Source organism: Strongylocentrotus purpuratus, unplaced genomic scaffold (assembly GCF_000002235.5).
Source record: "Strongylocentrotus purpuratus isolate Spur 01 unplaced genomic scaffold, Spur_5.0 spur5_scaffold_5, whole genome shotgun sequence".
NCBI lineage: Eukaryota > Metazoa > Echinodermata > Echinoidea > Camarodonta > Strongylocentrotidae > Strongylocentrotus > Strongylocentrotus purpuratus.
Genome location: NW_022145611.1, coordinates 41,910,762 through 41,934,944, shown reverse-complemented (window position 1 = coordinate 41,934,944; position 24,183 = coordinate 41,910,762). Strand labels below are relative to the sequence as shown.

Below are 24,183 nucleotides of genomic sequence, written 5' to 3'. Positions count from 1 at the left end.
ATACAATGATAACGCTCATAAATTATTTTTCACCTCTTTCCAGAAATCGACCTTCTCTTTAAATCTAAAGTTTTTAAAGCATGTTGAGAGAAATCTACTTTTTTCTTCAAACTAACCATATACTATTTTTTTGTAAATGTTTGTGAGAATTACGGGAATTATTTATATCTAGTAGAGCGGACAGAATACATGCCACAATTTGTGGGGGGGGGGGGGCATGTTTCATGTAAAATTTATGGTTAATGAATGAGCTGAAAATTATTCATTCTTATGAATTGAGACTTACATGGAGTCTTGTGAATTGTAGAGTTAAATCATCTTTTTGATGTTTTTACACTAGGCATGATTCCTCAGGTAGAAAGTCCTTTCAGTGTAACACTGCCACTGTCGAATTTCGCCCTGATTTTGTCCTTCTCCAGCACAAATTCTACCAGCTAAGTTCAAACCAAACTTTCCAGTCATCACTTTTCTTAGTACTAAATCCCATCCTTCAGCCAATCATTACCATCATATTCACAATGTTTGTCTTAAGATGGACTCTCTCTCTCTCTCTCTTGATCCTCTCTGCCAGCCATCACCACTCTACCCCCCCCCCTTGAACCAGTCCCTTATGGTCCTATGTCAAGTGCAGATACTCAGGGTCAATGTAGGGATCTAATCATCTTCACAATGTCTCTAAGTTGTCCATATATGGATTTTCTTCTCTACTCCTTTCCATCCATCACCACTTGCCCCTCTTTGACCAGTCCTTGGGTGTCCAGTGCAGAGACTTAGGGTCAATGCGGATCTTGCGCTTACTCATGGCCTTCTGGTGGGCATCTACCACATCCTTGGCCAAGGTGATGACGTACTGACCCTTGTAGTAGTTGATCAGGTTCAGGTTGCACAGGGTGTAGATCACATCCTCTTTACGGATGCTGGTTGATTCGCAGACGTCACTGTTAACAAAATATTTAAAAACAGGCAATGACTAAGTTGTACTTTTTTTCTATTTACAGTAGAACTTGAATGATGAATTCATAAAATTCAACAGGAATTTTTTTTTAAATTCTTATTTTCAAAAAATAGATATAAAGAAGAAAAAAATTGTACCCAACTAGATCTAAAGTCTTATCGGATGGACTCTCAAAAGAGTCTGAACATATCCACTTTTCTAATACTGATAAGGCCTAAAAAAAAAGATGTTGTATTGCAACTTGCGACCAACCCAAAATCTTGAAATCTTCAGTCAGCTTTTTTTTTAATAGAAAAAACATGAATTAAAGCATTCAAAACTGAGAAATATCAGCCCAAAGAGGGAGTAAAAAAAATATTTAAAAATAAATATTTCTGACCGACCGACCAATGTTTGGGCACCTAAAGGGCATTACAAAATCTTTTTTTTTTTTAAGGCCTAATGGAGGAACATGATCAAATTAAACAACTCTAACTACAGTATGTTGTCTCTGAAAAATTCTCTGGTGGTGAAGTAGGATTTTTTTTTCTTCTCCAGGTATTTAATATTCCCACTTTATGGGTGTCTAAATTTGTATTTAACACAGACCTTTCATTGTCAAGACAAAAAGTTGATGATATAGTGCTTTGAATATAAAATATACTGTGTGGTAGACTTCAGAGAAATCATGTCTTCCTATATTTTAATCAATGGTAACCTGGCATTTGCTGTAACAGCATTTGCTTGGGGCTTTCTTTTGTCAGGATAAAGGAAATGCTTAGGGTTGTATATTAGGTTTAGGTTTATGGTTAGGGTTAGATGTAATGTTTGGTCCAGGGTTGAGGTAAGAAATTAAATTAACATAGGAAATTGACCACGGAGCAGTTATCACTGAAGCATGAAGAATGAACCGTCTCCGTACCTGATTGTGATTTGAGCCCTCTCACCATCAGGTGGCTTGGGTAACTTGAGGATGCATTCTAAGATGGCCTGAGACCAGTAGCTCCTGTAGGACAGTAGTCCTAGATCAGATAGAGGTTTCTCAGGAGATCCTGTCTTGCCTTCGAACTGAGACAACACATAACCTGAGGTAAAGCAGAGAAATGTATTGGAATACGGGATTGTGATTTATGAATAAGTCAAAGTATCAGTTCTACATGAAACATAATGAGGTGAAGTTTAAATGTAGATCATTTTGCTTCTTTATGATAAATGTTTCTCCCACTTACACTTCCTGTTACATGATCAGTATGTATAATACATTTTTGCTGTGCAATGGATGTTTATGAATGATAAAAGTATTTGGTAAAAGATCATTAATTCTTGTGAAAATCATGGCATCCATTTACAATGTACACACATACTCATACTCCTCATCCCATTTTTTTCTTCAATGCCTAATAGCTTCAAATAACTATTCATAGTTTTTCTACAATAAACATTAATTTGCTGTTAAGGTTTGAGCAATTTACTTTTTAGTTAAATTTGTGTATTTAATGTACTCTACCTGTTATAATCATTGTATTTTCATTGTCGACAAGTTAAAGCACTTACTGAATTCTATAAGTAGTTTTCCAAAGCCTTTTCTTTGGAACGGAGGTAGAGTGAGAATACATGCAACATTGTAGTCTTCTGTTGATTCTTTTTCCTGTGAATGAAGAGGGTTGAAGGCTACCCATTAGATGACAGAACACTTAGAACATCCACTTTAGGGGTTAGGGGAGGAAGAGATTGGTTTGAGCCACATTTCTTGATATCAAGCTTGGTCTCATTCATAACAGTGAGTCAATTCCATAACAATGGCAATGGAGGGTGTGTAGGCCTTCATTTTTTTTGAATATTCTGAAGTACAAAGGAGCTGAGAAAAATTTGATTCATAAAGTACAATTTAGCTACTTCTTTCTTCATTTCATCAACAACAAAAAGAAACATAAAAACGTTTTTGTCCATGATGAATATTTCAATAAATGTCATCATCACTTATTAAAATCTTTAAAAGATATGTTTATGCCAACCAAAGAAACTTCCATGTTTTACAAATACAACTACGCATACAAATATATGCACCCTCATTAATAAATATTGTACACAGTATAATGTTGGGGTTAAAACTTAAAAATGCGAATAGAGAAAATGGTCAGGTCCTCAGAACTAACAAACTCAAAATTTACCGTTATCCTGGAAGTGATGACAACTAATATTGATTACAACTGACTGACCGAGGGCCATGTTCATGAATGATAACAGGTTTGTATAATAGAGCTTATCACTTGTTACCTTTGAGAAGTAGCCCACAATGTGATAACCTCTGCTGTCAAACTCAGTCATGACATAGAAGAGGAATGGATCTGTGTCATAGTACAGTGTCTTATGATCTAGGAACAGCTTGGCTAGTAGACACAGGTTCTGGGAGTATACCTATCCATTAAAAATAATGTTGAGATAAAAGAAGGTATGGTAGATGAATGAATGATACTAAGCTTTAGGGAAATGTCCTGGATCAATAGCATCAGTTGGAGAGAACTTTACATAGTCATATACATTTTCTACAAAAACTGATTGTATCAGTATCATTACCATTATCACATTGATGACATGTAGCCATCTCTTTATGATCACACAGTGGAGATCTACATTGCATTTTTTTCTCTCCAAACAAATCGAATTGGTAATTTTAAAGCTCCGTTATTCTTAAATTGGCTTCAGCCTGACTGCCATAAAGAGCACCCAAAGCATTCAAGGATTTTCTTGCAACAAACCACGTACCGGTACCCATTTACTGCACTTAATTGTAAATTAATATCTTCCCCAAAAATGCCACAGCTGGGTAATGAAAATGGACAAATCAATTCACAATTTGGAATATATCCACTTAACAATGAAAAGTTGTTCTATTAAAAAAAACACGATATCACTCTAAAATGGTTTGTAATATTTACCTTGTTCTTCCGACCATCGATTTCAAAGAATGAAATGGGGTTCTTCCTATAGATCTCATTTCCAGGTGGATGTCTCAGCTTGCACTTGGCCTAAGCGTATAGACAAAAAGAGAAGATTATTTCAGGCATACACTAACAGTGATGTAGAAATCTGAGAGGGGGGGGGGGGGGGGGGGGGGGGGAGAGGGGTTATATAGACCAGATTCTATTCATCTTTCAAAATTGCAAAGTTAAAATCCGTAAATAAAATTCACATTCACAAAAGACAATTGACAAGTGAATTAACGAGAAACATATAACCTACAAAATTAGCTTCCCTCAATCACACCCCCCTTGAGTAAAAAAAGGAAAGAAGAGGATTCGGGGAAAAAAAATTGGATGTAACAACATTCCCCCCCCCCCCCTTTTGAATTAGAGAATTGGGAAAAAATAGGGGAGAATAGAGAAAATAAGGGGAAGATTAGGAAAAATCTGGAAAATCAGGATAAAATCAGGAAAAAAAATAATAATCAGGAAACCTATTTAAATCGGGTAATTATCAGGCCTGAGTATGCCTCAGCATATGTTACATCAGTAACAGCCAAGAAATATCTAAAAATAAACCACAGCGCACCTATTTTTGATCAACTCTAATGGGAATCTGCTTATTAGCCACACCACTTCATTTACAGAGTATGGTGAGAGTCCACTGTGATGCTGTTGCCCATCAGTGTGGACTCTCAAGCCACTTCAAGTGAATACCAAAGGGTGATTCCATGCAATGTATCCTGTGTGACATATGTATTTTTTCTGCATATTTAATAAGGAAATGAAGCATCTCTTGATGTGACGATTGAATATACGTATACTGTCAGTAGTTCAATCAGAACAGCTTACCTTATGCCTCTCCAAGCACTTGACACTCCTGACATATTTAAGGCAAAACTCACAGAGGTAGATCTTAGGTTTACTGGTCAGCTCAATGGGGTATGGTGAGAAGTACCAGGGTCGTATACAGTGGCGCCCAAGGACAATCATCTCAATGTTCTTGATACGGGTGATGATGTCATCATGGTTCTTATCTGCCACCATACTTCCAGTTTGTCTGGGTGCATTCACATTCAAGATGTCCAAGGAATCCTGGAAACGTAAAATGTCCATAGATTCCTAAGAATCCCAACATTATTTCACGTATGGAGAGAGCACAGTGGAGAAACATTGGCCTTTCAAGCTTTCAAGCTTCCAAGAAGAAGGATTTGTGATATTGAATATCAAACACAGATCGATAACATTTATATATTTTATTAAACTGTTTAGAGGAACCCATTATTTGCCATGAAAATTGCTATTCCAATTTCAGATCACTAAATTTTTGGTCAATATCATACCATATGCTTTTGTTGCAAAACATGCTGAAAAATTCAATCCTTCTTACATCAAGTTGTTTTTGTAAAAATAATATTTATTATCACACTGAAATTTCTGATGTCAGCATGGCATTATAATATCTTTACATCACTTTTAGATTTAATCACTGCAATCTGCAGATATCATCACACACAGGACTTCAAACAGGAACCATCATCCTCCTTATCCATCTGGGCACACAAGGTGATGGGTAGTGATGGGTTGAAAAAGAAAAGAGAAACAAAAAAAGAAAAAAGGAAATAGAAGAAAGTCTAAAGAATAATACTATGGAAAGTTTGTCTTAGACTGCAAAGACTGCTGTGCTTCTCAAATCATAATCATATCATAATGAGTATCTTACCTCTGTTTCAAGGAAGGGTAGCTTTCTTTTCCTGCCAACAGGATTGCCTTTGTTCTTGGGTACATTGCCATTCACCTGTAGAACAAAAAGAAGAAAAGAATCTGTAATGAACCAGGTGAGGCAAAGTGAGATGAAAGCATTATTTCCTACATATATAAGTACTTAAAGCAAGGTTGTTCATCATTAAACATGAAATATACTTATCCTCTGAACATGTTTCTGTACCAGATGACCTCTATGGAAGACTATATTAAGAGAAAAGTCACAATACATGTACATCATATATAGACTTAAAAAGCAAAGGGAGAATTAAGAACATAGGAATTAATAAAAGCATTGTTTTCAAGCTATACATACATACAACCTACAAATTAGCCATTATTTTGTTGTTGTCTTTCTTTCAACTCATCCTGTCAAGATACGGGATTGTAGTTGGTTCAGCTTAATATAAATGCTACCTTCAAGTAATGAATATTCTGAGGTTAAATTATTAAAGTTCCACTCACATGCACCACAACAGGTGCTGGGGGCGGGGTAGGTGCAGCGAGGGTGGATGCGGCAAGGGCAGGTAGTTCCCTCTCAGGGGTGGAGGCCCTGGAGCTACAGTTTGGTGTTAGGATCTCCTTCTGTGGAGTCTTGGCTTCTTTATGTGGCATCTGAAGCTTCTCCAAGTTGAGTCTATCCAGTGTGACCCAGTCATCAAGACGCTTGTTGTCTGAAAAACAATAGATTTTGTTGGTTTTAAATGCTTGCGGAAACTGGCAAGAACATTGATTTTACAAAATGATGCCCAACAGTACAGCGTCTAAATCAACTATCGAACAGAGATCTCTAAACATGCAGCATTTATAAAAACCTATGGATACAAGTGAAAAAGCAAAAAAAGTCAAAGGTGGTTGACTCAAGTATGAATCTTACTTAATTCCCTTGATGATAAATGATGAACAAATAAAAAATTATAATTCTGTATTATTTGATTGTGCTCAACACTATATGCATTTAGGAGAAAAATGCAAGAAATGCTTTAAAATCCTGTTTTTTTCTTCAGATAGAGACATTTTTTAAAACTTATTGTTAATTTTATTCCAATTTGGGTAAATTTCTGATTATTATCTCAAATATGTTATTAACGCCCTTTACAGATTAATTACCATAGAAAAGACATAATTAAATACAAATAAATAATTCCATCATGATAACATAGACCTACATCTCCACAACAAAATTACTTACAATCAATGTAATGGACATAAAACAGGACTCCATCATCTGTATCCTTGCGACTGATGATCTCTCCGAGAGCTATATCAAACCAAGTAAAAGATTGAGAAAAATAATGACAATCCTACGTTACAAATAGAAAAAACAAAGTATAAATGAAAGCTAGACAAAATTCTTCCAACTTGCCACTGGATCAACAACAAGAGGACATGATTTCAAGATTGTCAAACAACGTTTGAACACAAGACTTAGGCAGTATAGTTTCTCAATAAGAGGTGTAAACAATTGGAATGCCCTGCCTAAGGAAGTAGTCAATGCTGCCACCATTAACCAATTCAAGTCATCCCTAGAAAGGTATTGGAGAAACAATCTAATTAAGTTTGAACCATACTTGAGACGGGATGCAACAGTAAAGAGGGACAAATAAGCTAAGCTTCCAGTCTCTACACCAAAGTAAGTAAGTAACATAATGGAGCTCTGTCAAGTCATAGAAATGAGAGATGAATATTACTTGAGTTTTCACTATTGCCATTTTGATTTCAGGCCAATATCTATATTGTACGTGATTGTTTTAAGGACAACAGAGTCATAATAAGACAATTTAAAAAAAAAGAGAGGATTATATGCAATTTCCCCCCACCCCCCCCCCCCCACACCACCAAATTCAAATTCTATGAGGTCAACTTTAAAAGAAATTTTTGATAATAAAAATCGAAATCAAAATTTATTTGTCCATGCACTTGTCATTGTAAGGGTCAATAGAAGTTAGAATTGCAATAAGTATTAACCATGATCAGATGATGTCTGTTACCTAATTTATAAGATAACTTCTGATATGCACTGATCATTTTGTTTAAAATCAAGAGGTACACAGTACAAATCATAAATGTTAGTGGATATTGTTTGTATTTTTCCTACTAGACCTAGAATCTAGGCCTACTGGTGGTAACTAATGTTTAAGGTATTTCAATCTCAAAATTGTGTAAACATCATCACTGAACAATATTAATGTTTATAATGCAGTACTATATTCTATCGACTTCATATTTACATGTAGGGGGGGCAATACACTGGTTTACGGTTACAAGATTGCACATATGCAAACATGGGCGCCATTTTAATTTACGAGTAAACTCGTAAATTAAGATGGCGCCCATGTAAATATGATGTGAGCTTACAGCGCAGGCAGTGACAGAACAATACATTGATGACACAATGTTTAAGCGTATATTAAAATGGCGGCCTTAACCGTGAAGGGGTGTATCGGCAAGGAACATTATCATGATTATGAAATTCATATTGCAACAAATCGGGTCTGAATTGAATCTACCGACTTGGTCCTAGACACTAGCCTAGAGTCTACTCCTATTCCTAGGCCTAGCCAGCCGCCCAGCCCTAGGAATTTGTGCATTCAAAACAAAAACATAATAAACACAATGTTAAAAAATCATGCATTACTCCATAAACTGCTCTTAAAAGTGGAAGAAGAAATGAAGAATCTCAGACTCAGAGAGAAAGAGGAGATGAAATGAGAAATTCTTTATATTAGCGAACACAACACACAAGTTAACATCTGGGACCAAGGTGTAATAAAGCCATTCAAACTTACGCCACTCATCCGTTTGATCCATTCTCACCGGCATACGACATCCTTCAACCACCAAATCTTCCTGTAAAGATGATAAAAGTATGATAATACGTTTGAAATAATTAAGCCAACATAACAATCTATACAAAGTAACAAAAAAGGATAAAAACTCACTGTTTTTATGGATGAAACATTATTTTCCGCCATTTTGTTTGTGTGTTTTCTCTTCACCTAATAACTCCACTGTGTGTGCATGAAAAAACATAACCGGGTAACAAAATGAGTGCTGAAGAAAAACAGGAAGCACCAGATGCTATGAATCTAGAGGAGAGGTATGAATGATGACACATGTTTTTTGGGAAATGGAGAATCCTTCAATTTTGCATGATGTGTTTAAAATTGTGAATGTTTATTGAGATGTGATTGAAATAGTCCCACATGTGATATAATATGTGTGCTTACCCTAATGCCTGGATTACATTTCTTTGTGATCTACGGGGGCCCGTATCCTGCCCGTTTTCCTATTTCCGTGCGGCCTTCGTGGGGAGGCAGGCCAGGAGGCGGCCGTGAGATGTTTGTACGGATTCACGGGCTCCGCGGCGACTACCATTTTGTTTCGCGGGAGTTAAACAAATTTGAAAATCGTAAGCCCGTAGCCCGTAGACGTGTCGTAGGTGGCATTGCATTGCACAATCCCCGCACAGGCATTGCGTGGAGGTCTCACGCTGATCGTGCAGCAAACGCATGATTTTTCAGTGAACATGGGGGCAATAGACGCCAAAAAAACGGCACGGAGGCTGCACGGTCAACGCGCCTTCTCCGCACAATTCACAACTAGCTCTGCACAAAAGCTGCACGAGCTCCGTACGATTTCTGTGCGGAGTTTGCAGAGACTGCACAGGTGTTGCACTGAAATTGCACGATTTCCGTACAATCTCCGAGCAGCCTCTGTACGGATGTGTCCCGGTCTGCCCCCGAGGGCCAATACAAGAAATGGCATGATGCTCGTAGATAATGTAAACACAAACATCGTAGCCCGTAGCCTCCTACGATGCCCCCAAAATCGCACAAAAAATCGTAGACCAATTTATCGTGCGGCGCCCGGGCCAAATGTTATCCAGGCATTAGTCTTACAGAACTCAGAGCTGGTTCCAGAGAATCGTGAGACATGAGTTGACCGAAAGCCAGTTCTGTCTCTTAAAAGGGAAATGGTACCTTTTAAACTTATTAATCTAGACTCTAGAGGAAAGCAGAAAATCAGAGATTCTCTCTAGAGGACCTATAAATATAAATGATATGCTATTCACAATATATTGCTTAGTATTGCAAAGCCATTATTAGTCCATTCTGACTTTCTGTTTATTTCATTTTTCAAAACTTTTATTTACTTTACTCAGATCTACTTTACTTTACTTTAAACTTAAAGTGAGTAGAGTAAGTATAAAGTAAGAATTCCCCACACCTGACAGTTCTTTCCATCTCGCTTCAGAGATTCCCCAGATCAAACTATAAAAGGAATACTACAATGTTATCACTGTTCGAAAGACATTTGTGAGAGGGTAGACAGTGACTGTAAGACTAGAGAGGTAATGGTTATGACTTCTACTGTCCCCCAAACTGCATACAGACCCTTCAAGATTTCTACTTCTACTTCTATGACGATACTCCGCAGGATCCTTAATTTAGGATGTAGTAGTGAGGAAAAGGAAAATAAACAATCCTTTGTTTTAATGACATGAGCAGAAAAGTTATCGATTTAAAATCTGTATCATGAAAGACTTTTCAAAAACATTGTGAAACTTTGAAAATTAGACAGTTGGTTGGTTATATGTAAAAAAAAATTACTTTTGTAATACAACTTTAATATCAACAGCTACCATTAATTTATGAAATATGATCTTTTTTCTTGTCAATATTTTAGAATTTTGGAATTGTGCAAACAAAATCCAGATGGCATTGCAGACTCGACTCTTCAGAAGGAGTTACCCAATGTTGATACTCGGCAGAGAGTATCAGCTGTCAACAGACTTCTTTCTTCGGTGAGAATTTTCATTTTTGTATTTCTTAAAAGAATTGAAAAGTTTTTTTGACATGTTACTAAATTGTCAAATTAGAACTAGTACATGTATATTATTCAAATCTTGTAGTGCAGTTCAATTGCCCATTAAAGTAAAAGATTGTTTCTGGTATTCATGATAAATCAGATTTTTTTTTCTCAATCATTGAATAATGAGCAAACGTCTGGATTAATGACAGTTAAGTTTTCCTTCAATGTTCATGTCATTTTTTGTTTATTCCAAATCTGTCAATCTGTTCCCAATGTGCTTTCTATTTTGTATTTAGACTGTGATAAAGCTTATGATGTCCTACCACTTTCCTTCAAGGCGCAATGCAGTATGATAGTTTGTTTAAGAATTGTTGTTTTTTTCCTTCATGACTGTACTCTGTAGGTAGCCAGTATTATATTTCCCCTCTTGTTTTTTTTATAGGGTAAAATAGACTTAGTGAAGACAAGCAATGAACTGGTATACCGTTTAAAGGATCCTGGTGTTGTGAGGTAATTTTCCATCCTTATTTGTAAAGAAAATTTTAAAAATGCTTCATTGTATATATATATATATATATGTAAATATAGAGACTGTTATCTGCCTTATAACTGAATAAAACAAGTACCCTCATGTAGCAGATTGGATGTTAATTTTTACTGCAGCTAACAATGTCTGAATAATAAACCAGTATTTATTACAGACTTGCAAAGATATGGCATACATTTTGAAGACATACATGTAATTTGTTGTCCTAACTTTGGGGAAATTATATTGACAACGTAGTAGCCATTCATTACCCAAAACTTCTACACACCCTTAACCTGCATCGTTACGTATTGATACCCTTCGTTAACTTCTTATTGTATCATACTTTTGACATGGTATTTCATAGTTTTTGATCTGACATGATTGTAGACCAGATTCTAGGCCTACTGGTGGTTACTAAAGTTTAAGGTGTAAAAAAATGTAAAAGAAAAGTTGTAACCATTTTCGAGCTTAACCAGTCATGTTTTTCTAATCTTTAAAAGTAAAATCAAAGGAGCAGACAATCAAGAGCGGCTGGTGTATCAGATCATTGAGCAATCGGGAAACAAAGGAATATGGACCAGAGACATCAGGCTGAAGAGCAATCTACAGCTTACTCAACTCAACAAGATCTTGAAGAATCTGGAGAGCAGGAAACTCATCAAGGCTGTCAAGTCTGTTGGGGTAGGTATTTGTCTAAGTAATACGGTAGAAGGATTACTAGGGCACACTTCCATGTGTGCTTCAGAATTATTCATTCATTTGTTCATATATCTCCATCTTCATATAAAAACAATAGATCATTACAATATTATACATTATCCAAAAGATTACATGCAATCATACATGTTAACAGTATAAAAGACACCAAATTTAACAGTAAAAAATGAGAGGGGAACTAAAATAAGGCCAAAGGGCCTTGTAAAATAACTTCCCTAAAAGTATAAATTATCATTTGGTTTTTCAACTTATCAAAATAACTTCATTTAGTGTGAAACTTTCATCAATATCAAGTGATTTACTAAGGAACAAACAGTATGATTCCCAGTGAGACTAATGAGAAAGTCAAAAAAAAAATTGTGTGTCTGACTACAACTTAATTTGAAATCATTATTTGGTTTTAATGTCCGACACTGATCAGCCCATTTTCCTCAAATTCTGTAGTTGCCTGCCTGCTGTTGAGATGATAAAATGTATTTTGTACAAGTAGAACTGATTACTATGCCCAATTGATATGTATATATATATATATATATATATATATATATGTTTATCACACACTTATCCAATTAACTCTTTGGTGAACATTCTGTTGTTGGTTGAATCATATTAAACAGTAGAATAAGAGCACACACAACAACTGTTTCATTTGAATCTCCAGGCAGCAAGGAAAAAGGCTTACATGCTGTTTAATTTGACCCCTGACCCTTCTGTGACTGGTGGAACATGGTATAGCGATCAGGAGTTTGAGTCAGAATTTGTTGAAGTCCTGAACCAACAGTGTTTCAAGTTTCTACAACAAAAGGTTAGTTCCCTATTATATAGCCATCTCTCTATATATTGAGCTTATGTTGTTCCACAAATCTCTCTGACGGTTATTTTATATAGAGTCTCACGAGTCATACAAATTCTTGATTTTCTGCTCCATTTTTTTAATGGGCACAAATGATTCTTCTATGACAGCAAATTCACACTGCATGCACTACATGATTTATTTAAAAGAAGAAAAATAAAAATGGCCTTTTCTTACACACTCAGATTTTACTTGCAAAATCGTTCTATATTTGTATGTACCGTATCCTAATGTGTATCTTTCCATTCAGCACGTAGCTAAGTTTTGCAGGAGGAAAAAAATGTACCAAAGATTGCCAATAAGCTGATATCCTGTACTTCTACATTTTGAATTTTTTTAAAAACGTACTTAGTCCAAATCTATGTCATAATTAAAGCTTTAATATATAATACATGTACATGTACATACTGTAGGATAACCCTTTTTACTTGTGGCTTCTTTGTGATTTTCTCCCATACAATCATAGGTTGAAAGTGTTTCAGCACTTCAGCTTGACCCCCTATTGAAGAGAAACAGATCATTTGTTTCACCTGAAGAGGTCTGGAAATTCATCACTGAACTACGGATCAGCAAGGTAGGGGTGCTATACATATAGTATGTTGTTTTCTTATAAATTATCCATTTGTGAAACTGATTCTTCAACAAGCAGTCTTTGAGATCCTTCTTGTTCTGTCAGCTGCCTTTGATACGGTCGATCACAGTTTGTTATTCAGCATATTACAACAACGGTACGGAATCAGTAGATCTGCACTAGCCTGGTTCAAGTTCTACCTTCAGCATTGTAGATATCATATGAGAATACACGATTCAACCTCCAAACTTTGTCTAGAATATGGCATCTCTAAAGGCTCTGTAATCGGCCTTCAGTGCTTTAACATGTAGCTTCAGCCAATGGTAGATATCTTACATAAATATGATGTCCGCCACCATATTTATGCCAAAGACATCCACATAAACTGCGCATGTAATCTGAGGGTTCCCCAAAGCATCGATAATACATTGCGCAAACCACAACACTATTATGTCTGTTGTTCAGTCAAGGATGTTGGCTAATAAACTGAAACTCAGGACAAGACAGAATTCATGATTGCAGCATCTCAAAAGCACCATCAGCAGTTACAATATGTCCATCTTAAGATTGACGATCATACCATCATTTCACCTTCCCCATTTGTTCACATATCAGGTGTTACCTTTGACAAGCATATGAATATATGTCAGATCATGTTTCAAATGTATCCAATTCTGTTAATTTCCACTTACGTAACCTCAGTAGAATAAGGAAGTTCTTAGATAAAGATTCTTCTCATGCAGTTGTAAGTTGTTGTTATTCAAAATAAGCTTCAGCATATACCATGTATGAATGTATATTATGTTATGAACTATGTACATGTTTTTTCCTCTACAATTTTGTGTGATTCTTATTAGTCATTTGATTAAATACATAAGAAGAAAAAAGATGTCATATTAATTCATAATCTAATACAGAAATGTTGAGTATGTGATATTTGATGCTTTACTTCTTTTTTAGAGTACTTTTTGTTTAATGCACTGATTCGTGGCTAAAAGATATATTTAAAAGTTTAGTGATAACTCCTTGAATATTACCACCTCTCTCAAACTTTCTTATCACGTTGATTTATGAGTTGATCTCATCTCTGCATCTTAGACATACTGAGCTATGATGGTAAAATTAAAATGATCATCATTTAATGCCTCTTTCAAACTCTGTTTTCTTTCGTATTAGGTTGATTTATCAGTTGATGATATCAATACCATTCTAAACACACTCATCTATGATGGTAAGGTTGAGATGACCATCAGTGCAGGAGCAGGAACATCATCATCAGATTCATCCTCTAAGCTCTACCGTGCCATTCAACCTTTGACCCAACCCACTGGGTTGATGAGGTCACCTTGTGGAGTTTGTCCAGTAAGTAGTTCATGATGCTTCAGTTTTGGGTATGGATAAATATGGGGTATTTATGACTACTAATGAATATATTTGTAGATGATATTTTAAGAAAAAAAAAGGATCTATGTTCCATATTCAAATGATCTGTTAATGATTTAATTCCTGACCTTGTGTAAAAAATTAAATTCCCATGAAATGAAAGTATGCTTGTTTGTTTAGGAAGCTTGTTCTTTTAAACATAAAGATTTTTCTTCATGTTTTTACAACTCTGTTTGTTGTAGGGTCATCTCACCTATGATTTTTTTTTAAATAACCACCGTTGGTTAATTTCATATATTTTGTGTTATCCTGGTAGACTACAGACACATTTTATTGATCAGATTGCTGTGAGCATGTGTTAGAAGATGCAAACTATAAAACAGATGGAAAAAGTTTGGATGAGACAATGTCCCTTTTCTTTTCTTTTTTTACATCTCTCTCTCTCTCTCTCTCCCTTTCTCTCCCTCCCCCTCTCTCTCTTTCTCTCTCAATCTCTCTCTCGATCTCGATCTCTCTCTCTTCCTCTCCCTCTTTCTTTGTGTGCAGGTCTTCAATCAATGTTATGAGGGTGGAGCCATATCACCATCAACATGTATATACATGAAAGAATGGATGGATTACTGACAAATACTGCCTTAGCACCGAAGAGTGACTGACTACAAGCCTTCTCTCAGTCTCTGCTCATGTATGAGTTAACAGAATGTTGATTAAGGAGATGAAGAATTGTGGCTTTTACCATCTGGTCTGTCACCACGAACATTTAGATATCACTCTTTGCTTGAATGAAAATGCAGTTGTGCTGATGAGGCATACATCCCTCATATACCTAACTGTTGGGAAACATGCAGGGCTTATCTGAGATAAGATCTGTTGGAGCCAACATGTTGCACAACTCAGAAGTAGTAATTGTGTACACTAAAAAGGACATGGGTTGTGCGACGGATGGGATTTACAACAAAGCAAGCAATCAAGTTTTTCAGGATTAATTTCTTCCTTGCTATTAAGTTTATCCACAATTCTGAGAAATTAAACTTTTTTTCTTTGTTGGATTGAGTGTAAATTATCTCCAGTGGGAAAATTCATAACAATACGTGTACCTGTTTTAAGTACTGGATGAAAGAATGATCTATTCTTAGTTCAATCATTAATTTCATCGTTGCAATTTTTTGGCAGGGTTTGTTGTCTGCAGCATAAAAGGCATTAATTGTTTAATTTCTCGGTTTTCAGAAATTCTATGGACCCTTTTAATTTTAAACAAAGCATGCACACAAATTTCAGTCTAAGGCTAGGTGAATGAGGAAAAAAAAGAACTATACAAAGCCTTCAAGTTATGTTGATCAATGCAATTTTAATTGTGACAGGCTCTTATGTGATGTTTTATGACAAACTTATAGTCAGGTTTAAGAGTTAATCTCTTAGTCCTTTCAAGGCAGCGAATTCTCCCGACACTACTTCAGATTTACGTATACTGCCATCTGCTGCTCACAGTGTTCCGATATGTCGACAGCCATGTCCCACGATACATTACCAACTGAAGACATGCGCTTGATGGTGTTTGGGTCAATATGACCATTGAAAAATGCCTGGGAGTGAAATACACTCATTACGATCTTCACAATCTATTTCACGTGACAAACTGTGGACCAATCTTGTCCCTTTGATGCTCCTCATCGGAATAAGTTTGGGAGGCAATGTTTTTAAAGATGGTAATTAGTTCTTCCTTTTAGTTTGCATCTGATATGTTAATTATGTGAACCAAAATGAAGAGAGAAACTCTCCTCTTGATGGTGGTTTTAAACCATTAGGTTGTTTTGCGAAGTTTGGGAGTTTTCAAAGTAGAAAGCAAGTGTTTTTCAATATACGAAAGAAATGGTTAATAGGATCCTGAAAATAAGCCAACTTTTTACAATTTCCTCACTTATATAATATGGAAAATGACATGAAAATGAAAACTGTCAGATCATGCATCTTGTACAGTACACAAATAGGGCACAACATAAAACTAGCAACACACATTGTGTAAGGCTAAAAGTTTTAAAATGGATTGACCTTTGAATCTACATAATGAATGTAACCTTCGTTTTTTGAGCTTGATAATGAAGGAGAAAATAAATATTTATTTTATCATATTAATAATTGTCTTGTATTTGTTTTTTTCGAAACTACTTGGGTCTCCTGTCTTTGTCAAATTATGGTGTTCAAGATGTTGCTCTTGTAGGTCTGTGCTGTTTCCTAGATGAGAGCCACTTGTCTCTGATCAGAGTCCAGCCGAGATAATTTTCTTCCTGTTTTGTCATGTTACAGATATTCTAAACCAGTGAAATGTTGTGAACTGTTCAACATAAGACATTCCCATAACTGTTTAATCCTTGCACTGGAAAGTGAATCAATTTGCAAGTAGGGCAGTCATGCACATTTCTAATCAACAAAATTGCGGTAATCTTGGTCGCTGCAGGGAATTTGCACATATTTTGTTACGCTCCTTGGTTGGGAAATCTGGCTTGGAGAGGCTCTAAATTTCAATTAGGAAATCAAGAGTCTGTAATCAACTGATGAATTCCAGACCTACCCCCCCCCCTGAAAATTTTGGCCAAACTCTTATTCTGGTAAAGGAGGACACATCTAAAGCTTTCATCATCCTCTGTTAATCTAATGATGAAATACGTCATGATGGGGTTAATTTAATTGAATTATTCTGGAGGCTACATATTAAACCTGAATCAAGTTAACCATCCAGGCATACATGTGTACCAGCTTACGCCATTCTTGAAATAACATTGTATGTAATTATTCAAATTTGGGATGTTTAGTGGGGAAAGACAGAGTGAGTTCATATATAGATATTGTTTACGGAAAAGTACATGGTCAGACAGCGATGTGAATATCAACACACAGTCATTAAGGAAACATTATTCTTTCAGAAACATCCTTAAGCACTCTTATATGTCAATAAGTGTGTTGAGAAAGAAAGATGAAAACAGCTGTGTATTGTTGCCCTGTAGAAGCGACAGAGAAATGTCTAAAGTAGGCCTACAATAAAACAAAAATGACTATACGAGTTTACCTTGTACTGGCCAAATTAGAGATTAAAATCATACAGGCTTAAAATTGTTCGCTATGAAGGATTAAATCTGATGTTCAAAAGGTCTTTGTTGATGGAAATATTGACATGTATATGTTGACAATTGATTAAGAAAATAGAAATTTTCCATGTTCACCGCAAGCCTAAACAAATAAATTCAATGGAAAAGAATTGTGCTTCAAAAAGGTGCGTTTTGAGCTTATTCCCTATCTTTGAAAATAAAATCTATAGGAGGATATATGTCACGACACACATGTTTCTATATTAGTCTCGTAAAAATCCATTACGCAAATTGCAGTAATAACACTCTGATAACACTATCTGATGTATAATAACTCAGGAGATATAGACATAATAGAAGGACACATGATTAGCACTATAGTGGTATATCAATTAACATAATGCCTTGATGTCAATCAGTAAACTAGCTGCTTCGTTGACCTTGTTTATGGAAAAATGACGGATGGGAAATAATTTAGTAATTACTTCACATTTCATTCAAATAGTGTCAAACATGATGTGTGGTTACACATTTCATTTAATTGTATTTTGCTCCATACTCCATACAAGGAGGAGAAAGGGAGAGATAGAGAAAATTAGAGATATATAAAAAGAAAGAAGTAATAGCAAATCATATGCATCTGTAACATGTCCTTGGCTCTTCGAGACACAAAATCAGCCAAAGATTTATTAAAAGTCTAGCATTTAATTAAAAATAGACCTTGCTCCACTTTTCCCTTTTTACGAGACACTTGTTTTTTTTTATTCATCATTCAAATCATCTCGATTCGCGGTAAACATGATCGCTTAGACTTTCAAGAAGTCAACCTAGGATAATTTCAATAACCTAATCCAACCACGATTTCTGCAGGCTATATAGTATAGGGTATTGTATTTGTATTTTGGGGGGGTATTTATTAGAAAACTTCATGAATATTTTGTTTTACAAATATATGTATATAATCATTACAAATGTGGAAAGAATAGAAAAAAAGATACATAGAATCAATATAAAATGATTGAATAAGTAATATGTACATTAATATATGCATTACTTAAAATTAGATTACATGTTTAGAAAATGACCATCGGTAATTCTTTTAAGGTCTTTTGGAAGATAATTTACCTTCTTGTGTACTGCATCAATTATGACAAATCATTTGTGAGAAAACTTGAGAGAAATCATTTTAACGGAAATTACTATGTACCGTTATTTGGGGTAAGGTTCTAATGGTCAGAAACGAATTCTTTGTTTGTTGCTATGATTCGTTGTATTAAGGTTGGGGTTAGATTGCTTCAAAATAGATTGAAATTACCTAATTTAATTAATTTAGTTAATTTCTTGAATGTCTTTGCGATCACGTTGAAGCGCAACGATTATATCATTTTATAGAGTTTTAACAAAATGCAATTGCTCCCCCGCGAATCGAAACAAAATGTTTTATAGATGTATGTGGTCCTGATTGAATCTCTACCGCAAGGATAGAAGGAAACGTGACACAGCAATCTAATGAATCATCGTGGTTTGTTAACAAGATTCACCGCTGCACTGAAATTTGACTGTGTCTAAGTAAGCCTTTGAAGACATAAGGAGAATGCGCAGGACAAAAACCCACGTTTAAAAACAATTTTAATGAGCTTCACCAACATAGCTAAATTAGATTTTAAAGTTTTGTTCTGGTTTATTCAAAGTGACATATTTCAAAGAGATTAATATCAGTTGATCTCTAGTGAAGCATCTAAATGGTAGAACGTATTTGCCTGTCCAGAGTATTGAGAGAAAATGCAATCACGGTTATTTTACGCACCAAGACCTTACTCGTTGACCAGAATGTGTTGTTGTTTAACAAATAGGCGATTCAATCTTAAAACTTATGAAATATCCCAATGAGTTCATTAAATAAACATAACATCCCTAGGTTCTCTTTCCCCCTTTCAAGTCACCAACCATGCGTTCCAGTTTGCGGAGACTGTGGCGGAATAGTTTCTCATAACACACATACGCGCGCGCACACACGCACACACACACATGGCTGCAGAGGCATTGGCAAATTAGACTGTTCATTACCTCCAAGCTGAAATTGAGAGATAATTGCAGTATGGCCTGGCCACCGCACCTAAATCAAATCAAGGGTTTACTTTATTGAATTCTAACAGCTAGATTTCACCTAATGGACACTGGTTTTGTCATTTTCAATATTACTCCCTTAATGGAGCTTTTTCATTTATTAACCTAATATCTATAACCTCCACGCTACAAAGAGCTACTCATTGTCCCCATCTAATCTTGCTGAGTCAATTAAGGTCTTATATACATTTTATAATTTTTTTGCTGTATACGATGAGAATAATTTGAAATATGCTTCTTAGTGTATTGTTCCAACAGTTTTGGAACAATTCAAAATACATATCAAAATGCTTGTATCGTATCTAAAGGTGTACCTTCAATAAAATGAATGTCACAACAATAACAATAAACACGTTTAATATCCTTGTGTTCACAGGGCTATATACCAGTCTTATATATCAACATTATAGAATGCCTACTTCCCGTGATAAATACTCACTATGTGAATCTCTTCTCTAAAACTATAATTGCTTCATATAAATTAATGTGGTGTGAGGGAGATCATGAGAAGGAGTAAAAAAAAATGGGTAATATTAAAAGCGGCGCCAAAACCTCCATGACGTAGTTAGTTTGGGTTACGTTATCACATGAACGATCAGTGTATGTGTGTGTGTGTTATCTGCACGTACATGCCATCAGCGGATTTCAACGGCAGATACCCGTTCATCGCGTCACAAGTGAACGTGTAAATTTGGCGCCAACAAAATAATATCGTCTGCTAGGCAACTTAACATCAACTATAGCACTGTCGATGTTCACTCCGTTTGGATTGTTACATTTATAATTTCAAACAGTTGTTTACTTGATCGCACAATGTTGATGAACACCAAAATTATACTCGTGAACTTGGATCTGTGATAAATAATTGCTGAGGTGAAAAGTTGTGCAGTAGTGTTTTGATTGCGAGGTGACCCGATACCAGAATTGAATGCAAAGCACGATGCCGAAATGAGCACTAAATCAAATGGATATTTCTAGGAGCACCCAACCACCAAGGATGCAGATTTTGATGCTGCCTACGTGGACACGATGATCTTGTTCTGCTTGAATAACTTACATACTGAGTTGTAATTTACTTTGTTTTCGCCAACCGAACTTACTCGTTGAAATTAAAGTGGATTATTCGTTTGCGCACAACTTGAGTGATCTGATCAATCAACCCCTTCAACATGTCGCGTGAGTTTATACACGTTTCTTTTTGTAAAACACGAACTAGATGTGTGAAATCAATGTTTAATTCATTATTTGTTAACCAAGTACCGTGAATAAAGAAATCACATTTCCATAGGTCATGATTGTATTGTCTTTTTGTCAAACTGCGATCTATTCTCGTTGCTCCTTGCTATGAGTAACACATCCTCATGTGTGTGCCCGATTCATAATGTATGCCTAAATCCCTGCTTACATTGTTGTCTTAAAACCTATTTTTTTATAACTACTTGTTGTTCCACTGATTTTGTTGGAGTTTGAAGAATGTCAATTCAATTCCATTTACAGTATAATATGTAGATGGAGAAATGATGCCATCTTAGATTTCATGAAAACTTGATACACAAATGAGGTGGTAAATGTTTAATGCTTCCAATGAGCGAATGTTCACAAACGCATTCACATTTTATGCGCACACAAGACCAGTATAACAAGCTGTCTTCCAGTAAACTTAAGTTCAATGCATGCCTCAGAAACAAAAATTGCACTTTGAGGAACAAAAAGCCAGCCCGAGGCTTCCCGTCATGGCAACAGCTTATTTGTGCACTGTGGATTGTTTATTGACAGTTTAGCACCAATGGCTATTGAAAAAGCATTCACGAATGACAATAATGCAGCGATTTAATAACATATTCAAATGTTATGCATAACTTTTAAACAAAGGTTTTTTCGACAATCTGAAAGCTTGTCGGGGTATTCCCGACATAGCAACACGTACTGTATGCATACCGGATTCCTAGTATTGTACATAATGTAGTTCATTCATTAAGTAACAAGTTAATGGTAACTCGTCACTAGGTCCCCAGGAAAGAAACATCCATAAATTTGAATATTTAAGTAAACTGGTATATAGACTGGCCTGTTGTTTCTTTTGACGACTGCAAGCTTGCATGAGTAGTTGTCGACATAGCAACAACAATCGTTGTGACTGGTTCTCCGCCTATTGAAACTATACAATTCGGAGCAGATGAACGCCATTATTCTTTGGTTTGTGTCTAGGAAGAAGTAGTTCCTAAAACAGATCAATAAATAATTACTCGCATTAATATGGTTCTAAACACGTTTCGAAGAAATTAAAGGAAATTTCACCCCAATAAATAACTTAAGTTATTCTGATAGATTCATTGTATTCTTGTAAGAAGTATAAAGCAAGAATAATTTACAGTTTCTCAGCACTACATGCATGGGCATCGCCACCAAGTTCTTGATTACGTGACGTAATATGCGAAGCTGTTTATCAAGTAAACGTATTCAAATTCATGAAAGCTTCCTTCACAGGTGTGTGTGTGTTGATGCACCTGCTATTATCTTTTGTACTGCAATAATTTGTTGGAATAAAGGAGCATTTTTTCATAAAGATAACGTGATCACCCTACCCAACGCGACGACCCAATGATTCGAAGTAAGCCGTCTACTCTAGATCACTGTATCCCTGCCACGCTCTTTTGGATCCAATTGATACTTAGAATACTTAGAATAATCTATGTGTGTATAAGAAAATTATAAGAACTATTCGTAAACTGCATCAAGTCAGCCATTCCCGATGTACAGTTACCTATCACTATAAGACATTACATTATGTTGTCCGAGAGAGTGAAAATTACAGCACATCATTCTTTGGTCTTGCTCACCTTCGTTATTTTTAGTGCCTAGCGTTGATACTTTCATACTTTCATACTTTCATACTTTCATACTTTCATTTTGGTAGCTTAGTATATTACCAAGTGTTGGGCAAATTTTACCTAATATTTTGGGAAATTTTACCCGATACATAACATTCTATCCAACTGTTTTTAGATTGCATACAAGGGTAATAACAATTGGGTCTACTGAAAATATCACTAAATAAATGCGCACTAAAGCCCATAATCACGACATTTATTGGTATTGGTATTGGTCAAAAACATTTTTGTCCACGTGATAGGCACTGATTTTTTTATGTCGTAAGAGGTGAAAAGAAAAAAACAGCGTACAAATACAGATTCAGCACTAAATGTATCACTTTCACTCGTCTAACCCCGCATCTTAAGGAAATAATTTGCTCATAGCCTAATCCATTTGAATATCATTAATAGACTCTACAGCAGAATTGAATGAACCAATATTGTTAGAAACTACGAGACATAGCCTACATTATCTAGAATAACTTGTTGTCGAGTGATCTCCATTCATTAATGCAGTATGTGAAGTTTTAAAGACTGGAACACCTGTGCGATGCGTTATCTTCAACTATCTATATCTCTTGTCTAGGCAAATATCATACCTCTTTCATTAACCCTACCCGGTGTTTGTCTTACAACGATAACCCATTATCGTCACTGTACGTGTATAACAAGTTAGATCAAACAAAGCGTTGCATTATCGAAGGAAACATACGTTTTTTTTTGTAGAAATTATTCAATATCAGGATGGGAGCATATCTTTAGATAAATACTTACTATAGTTGGCATTACAACAAGAATCAACGCTAAAACATTGAAGTAAAATGAATAATTTTCTTCATTAAATGAAGTGATATCGAAGAACAGGGTAGTATACGAGATTTGTTGATTTTTAACAATTGTTTTGATGGACATGGTATACAATCTTTTACCATGTCTATCAAGACAATTGTTAAAAATCAACAAATCTCGTATACTACCCGTTCTCGTGACAAGTATAAAATAATTTCCTCTAGAATTTACCACTTGACAAAGTATTTCAAAACTGCTTCTAATGAAAGTCACTCCAACTCATGATAACAATAATAAATCTGAATAGCGCTTAATTCGAATAACGTCTCTAAGCGCTCCACAGTTATTATCACTAGCCTGATCATCGGATTCATGCACGAACAGTGTGCACCATCTCCACTCCCTGAAGAGTATTCCTACCACAATGGTAGCCGTGAGGGCTCATGGTTATTACTATCACAAAGGCATTCTTCATCGCACCGGGTCCCCATTCCTCTCCTAGGTATGGAGTGGCATATGTACATAATGCCGTATCGGGGATCGAACCCACGAACTTTGCATTTTCAGTCAAGTGCTCAAACCAATCGACTACGACATCTCTACCATCATAGATAACGTATCGCATGTGATACCTAATATAATGTAAGAGGTATGATTTATATGACCACAGACAATATCATGCAATGCAACTTTTGTATGGAATATTTTGGACTGAATGAAGAGGCACAAAGAAAGGGTGTTATAGTACATGAGCGAGCTGATACATCTGACCTTTGTTTTTT

General features: G+C 35.6%; 2 protein-coding genes across 3 annotated transcripts; one reads left to right on the top strand and one right to left on the bottom strand.

The window, feature by feature from the left end:
* Nucleotides 1–8,728, bottom strand: LOC580902 (histone acetyltransferase KAT5). Of its 2 annotated transcripts, none has more exons than XM_011667814.2 (11): nt 8,604–8,728; nt 8,451–8,511; nt 6,854–6,922; nt 6,127–6,335; nt 5,621–5,695; nt 4,750–4,992; nt 3,874–3,963; nt 3,212–3,352; nt 2,489–2,582; nt 1,857–2,019; nt 1–938 (listed from the first exon to the last, which is right to left on the bottom strand). In XM_011667814.2, exons 1-11 carry the CDS (start codon nt 8,634–8,636, stop codon nt 722–724), a joined length of 1,395 nt encoding a protein of 464 aa, XP_011666116.1. In that variant the 5' UTR covers nt 8,637–8,728; the 3' UTR covers nt 1–721. The 2 variants fall into 2 exon arrangements, with proteins under 2 accessions (XP_011666116.1, XP_786024.3); XM_780931.5 differs by having other exon boundaries at nt 4,750–5,019; nt 8,604–8,727.
* On the top strand, nt 8,648–16,662 carry LOC580860 (DNA-directed RNA polymerase III subunit RPC6). The gene is made up of 8 exons (XM_780890.5): nt 8,648–8,761; nt 10,351–10,468; nt 10,919–10,986; nt 11,506–11,686; nt 12,384–12,527; nt 13,042–13,149; nt 14,323–14,508; nt 15,076–16,662. Exons 1-8 carry the CDS (start codon nt 8,709–8,711, stop codon nt 15,151–15,153), a joined length of 936 nt encoding a protein of 311 aa, XP_785983.4. The 5' UTR covers nt 8,648–8,708; the 3' UTR covers nt 15,154–16,662.
* The last annotated feature ends 7,521 nt before the right edge of the window (nt 16,663–24,183 follow it).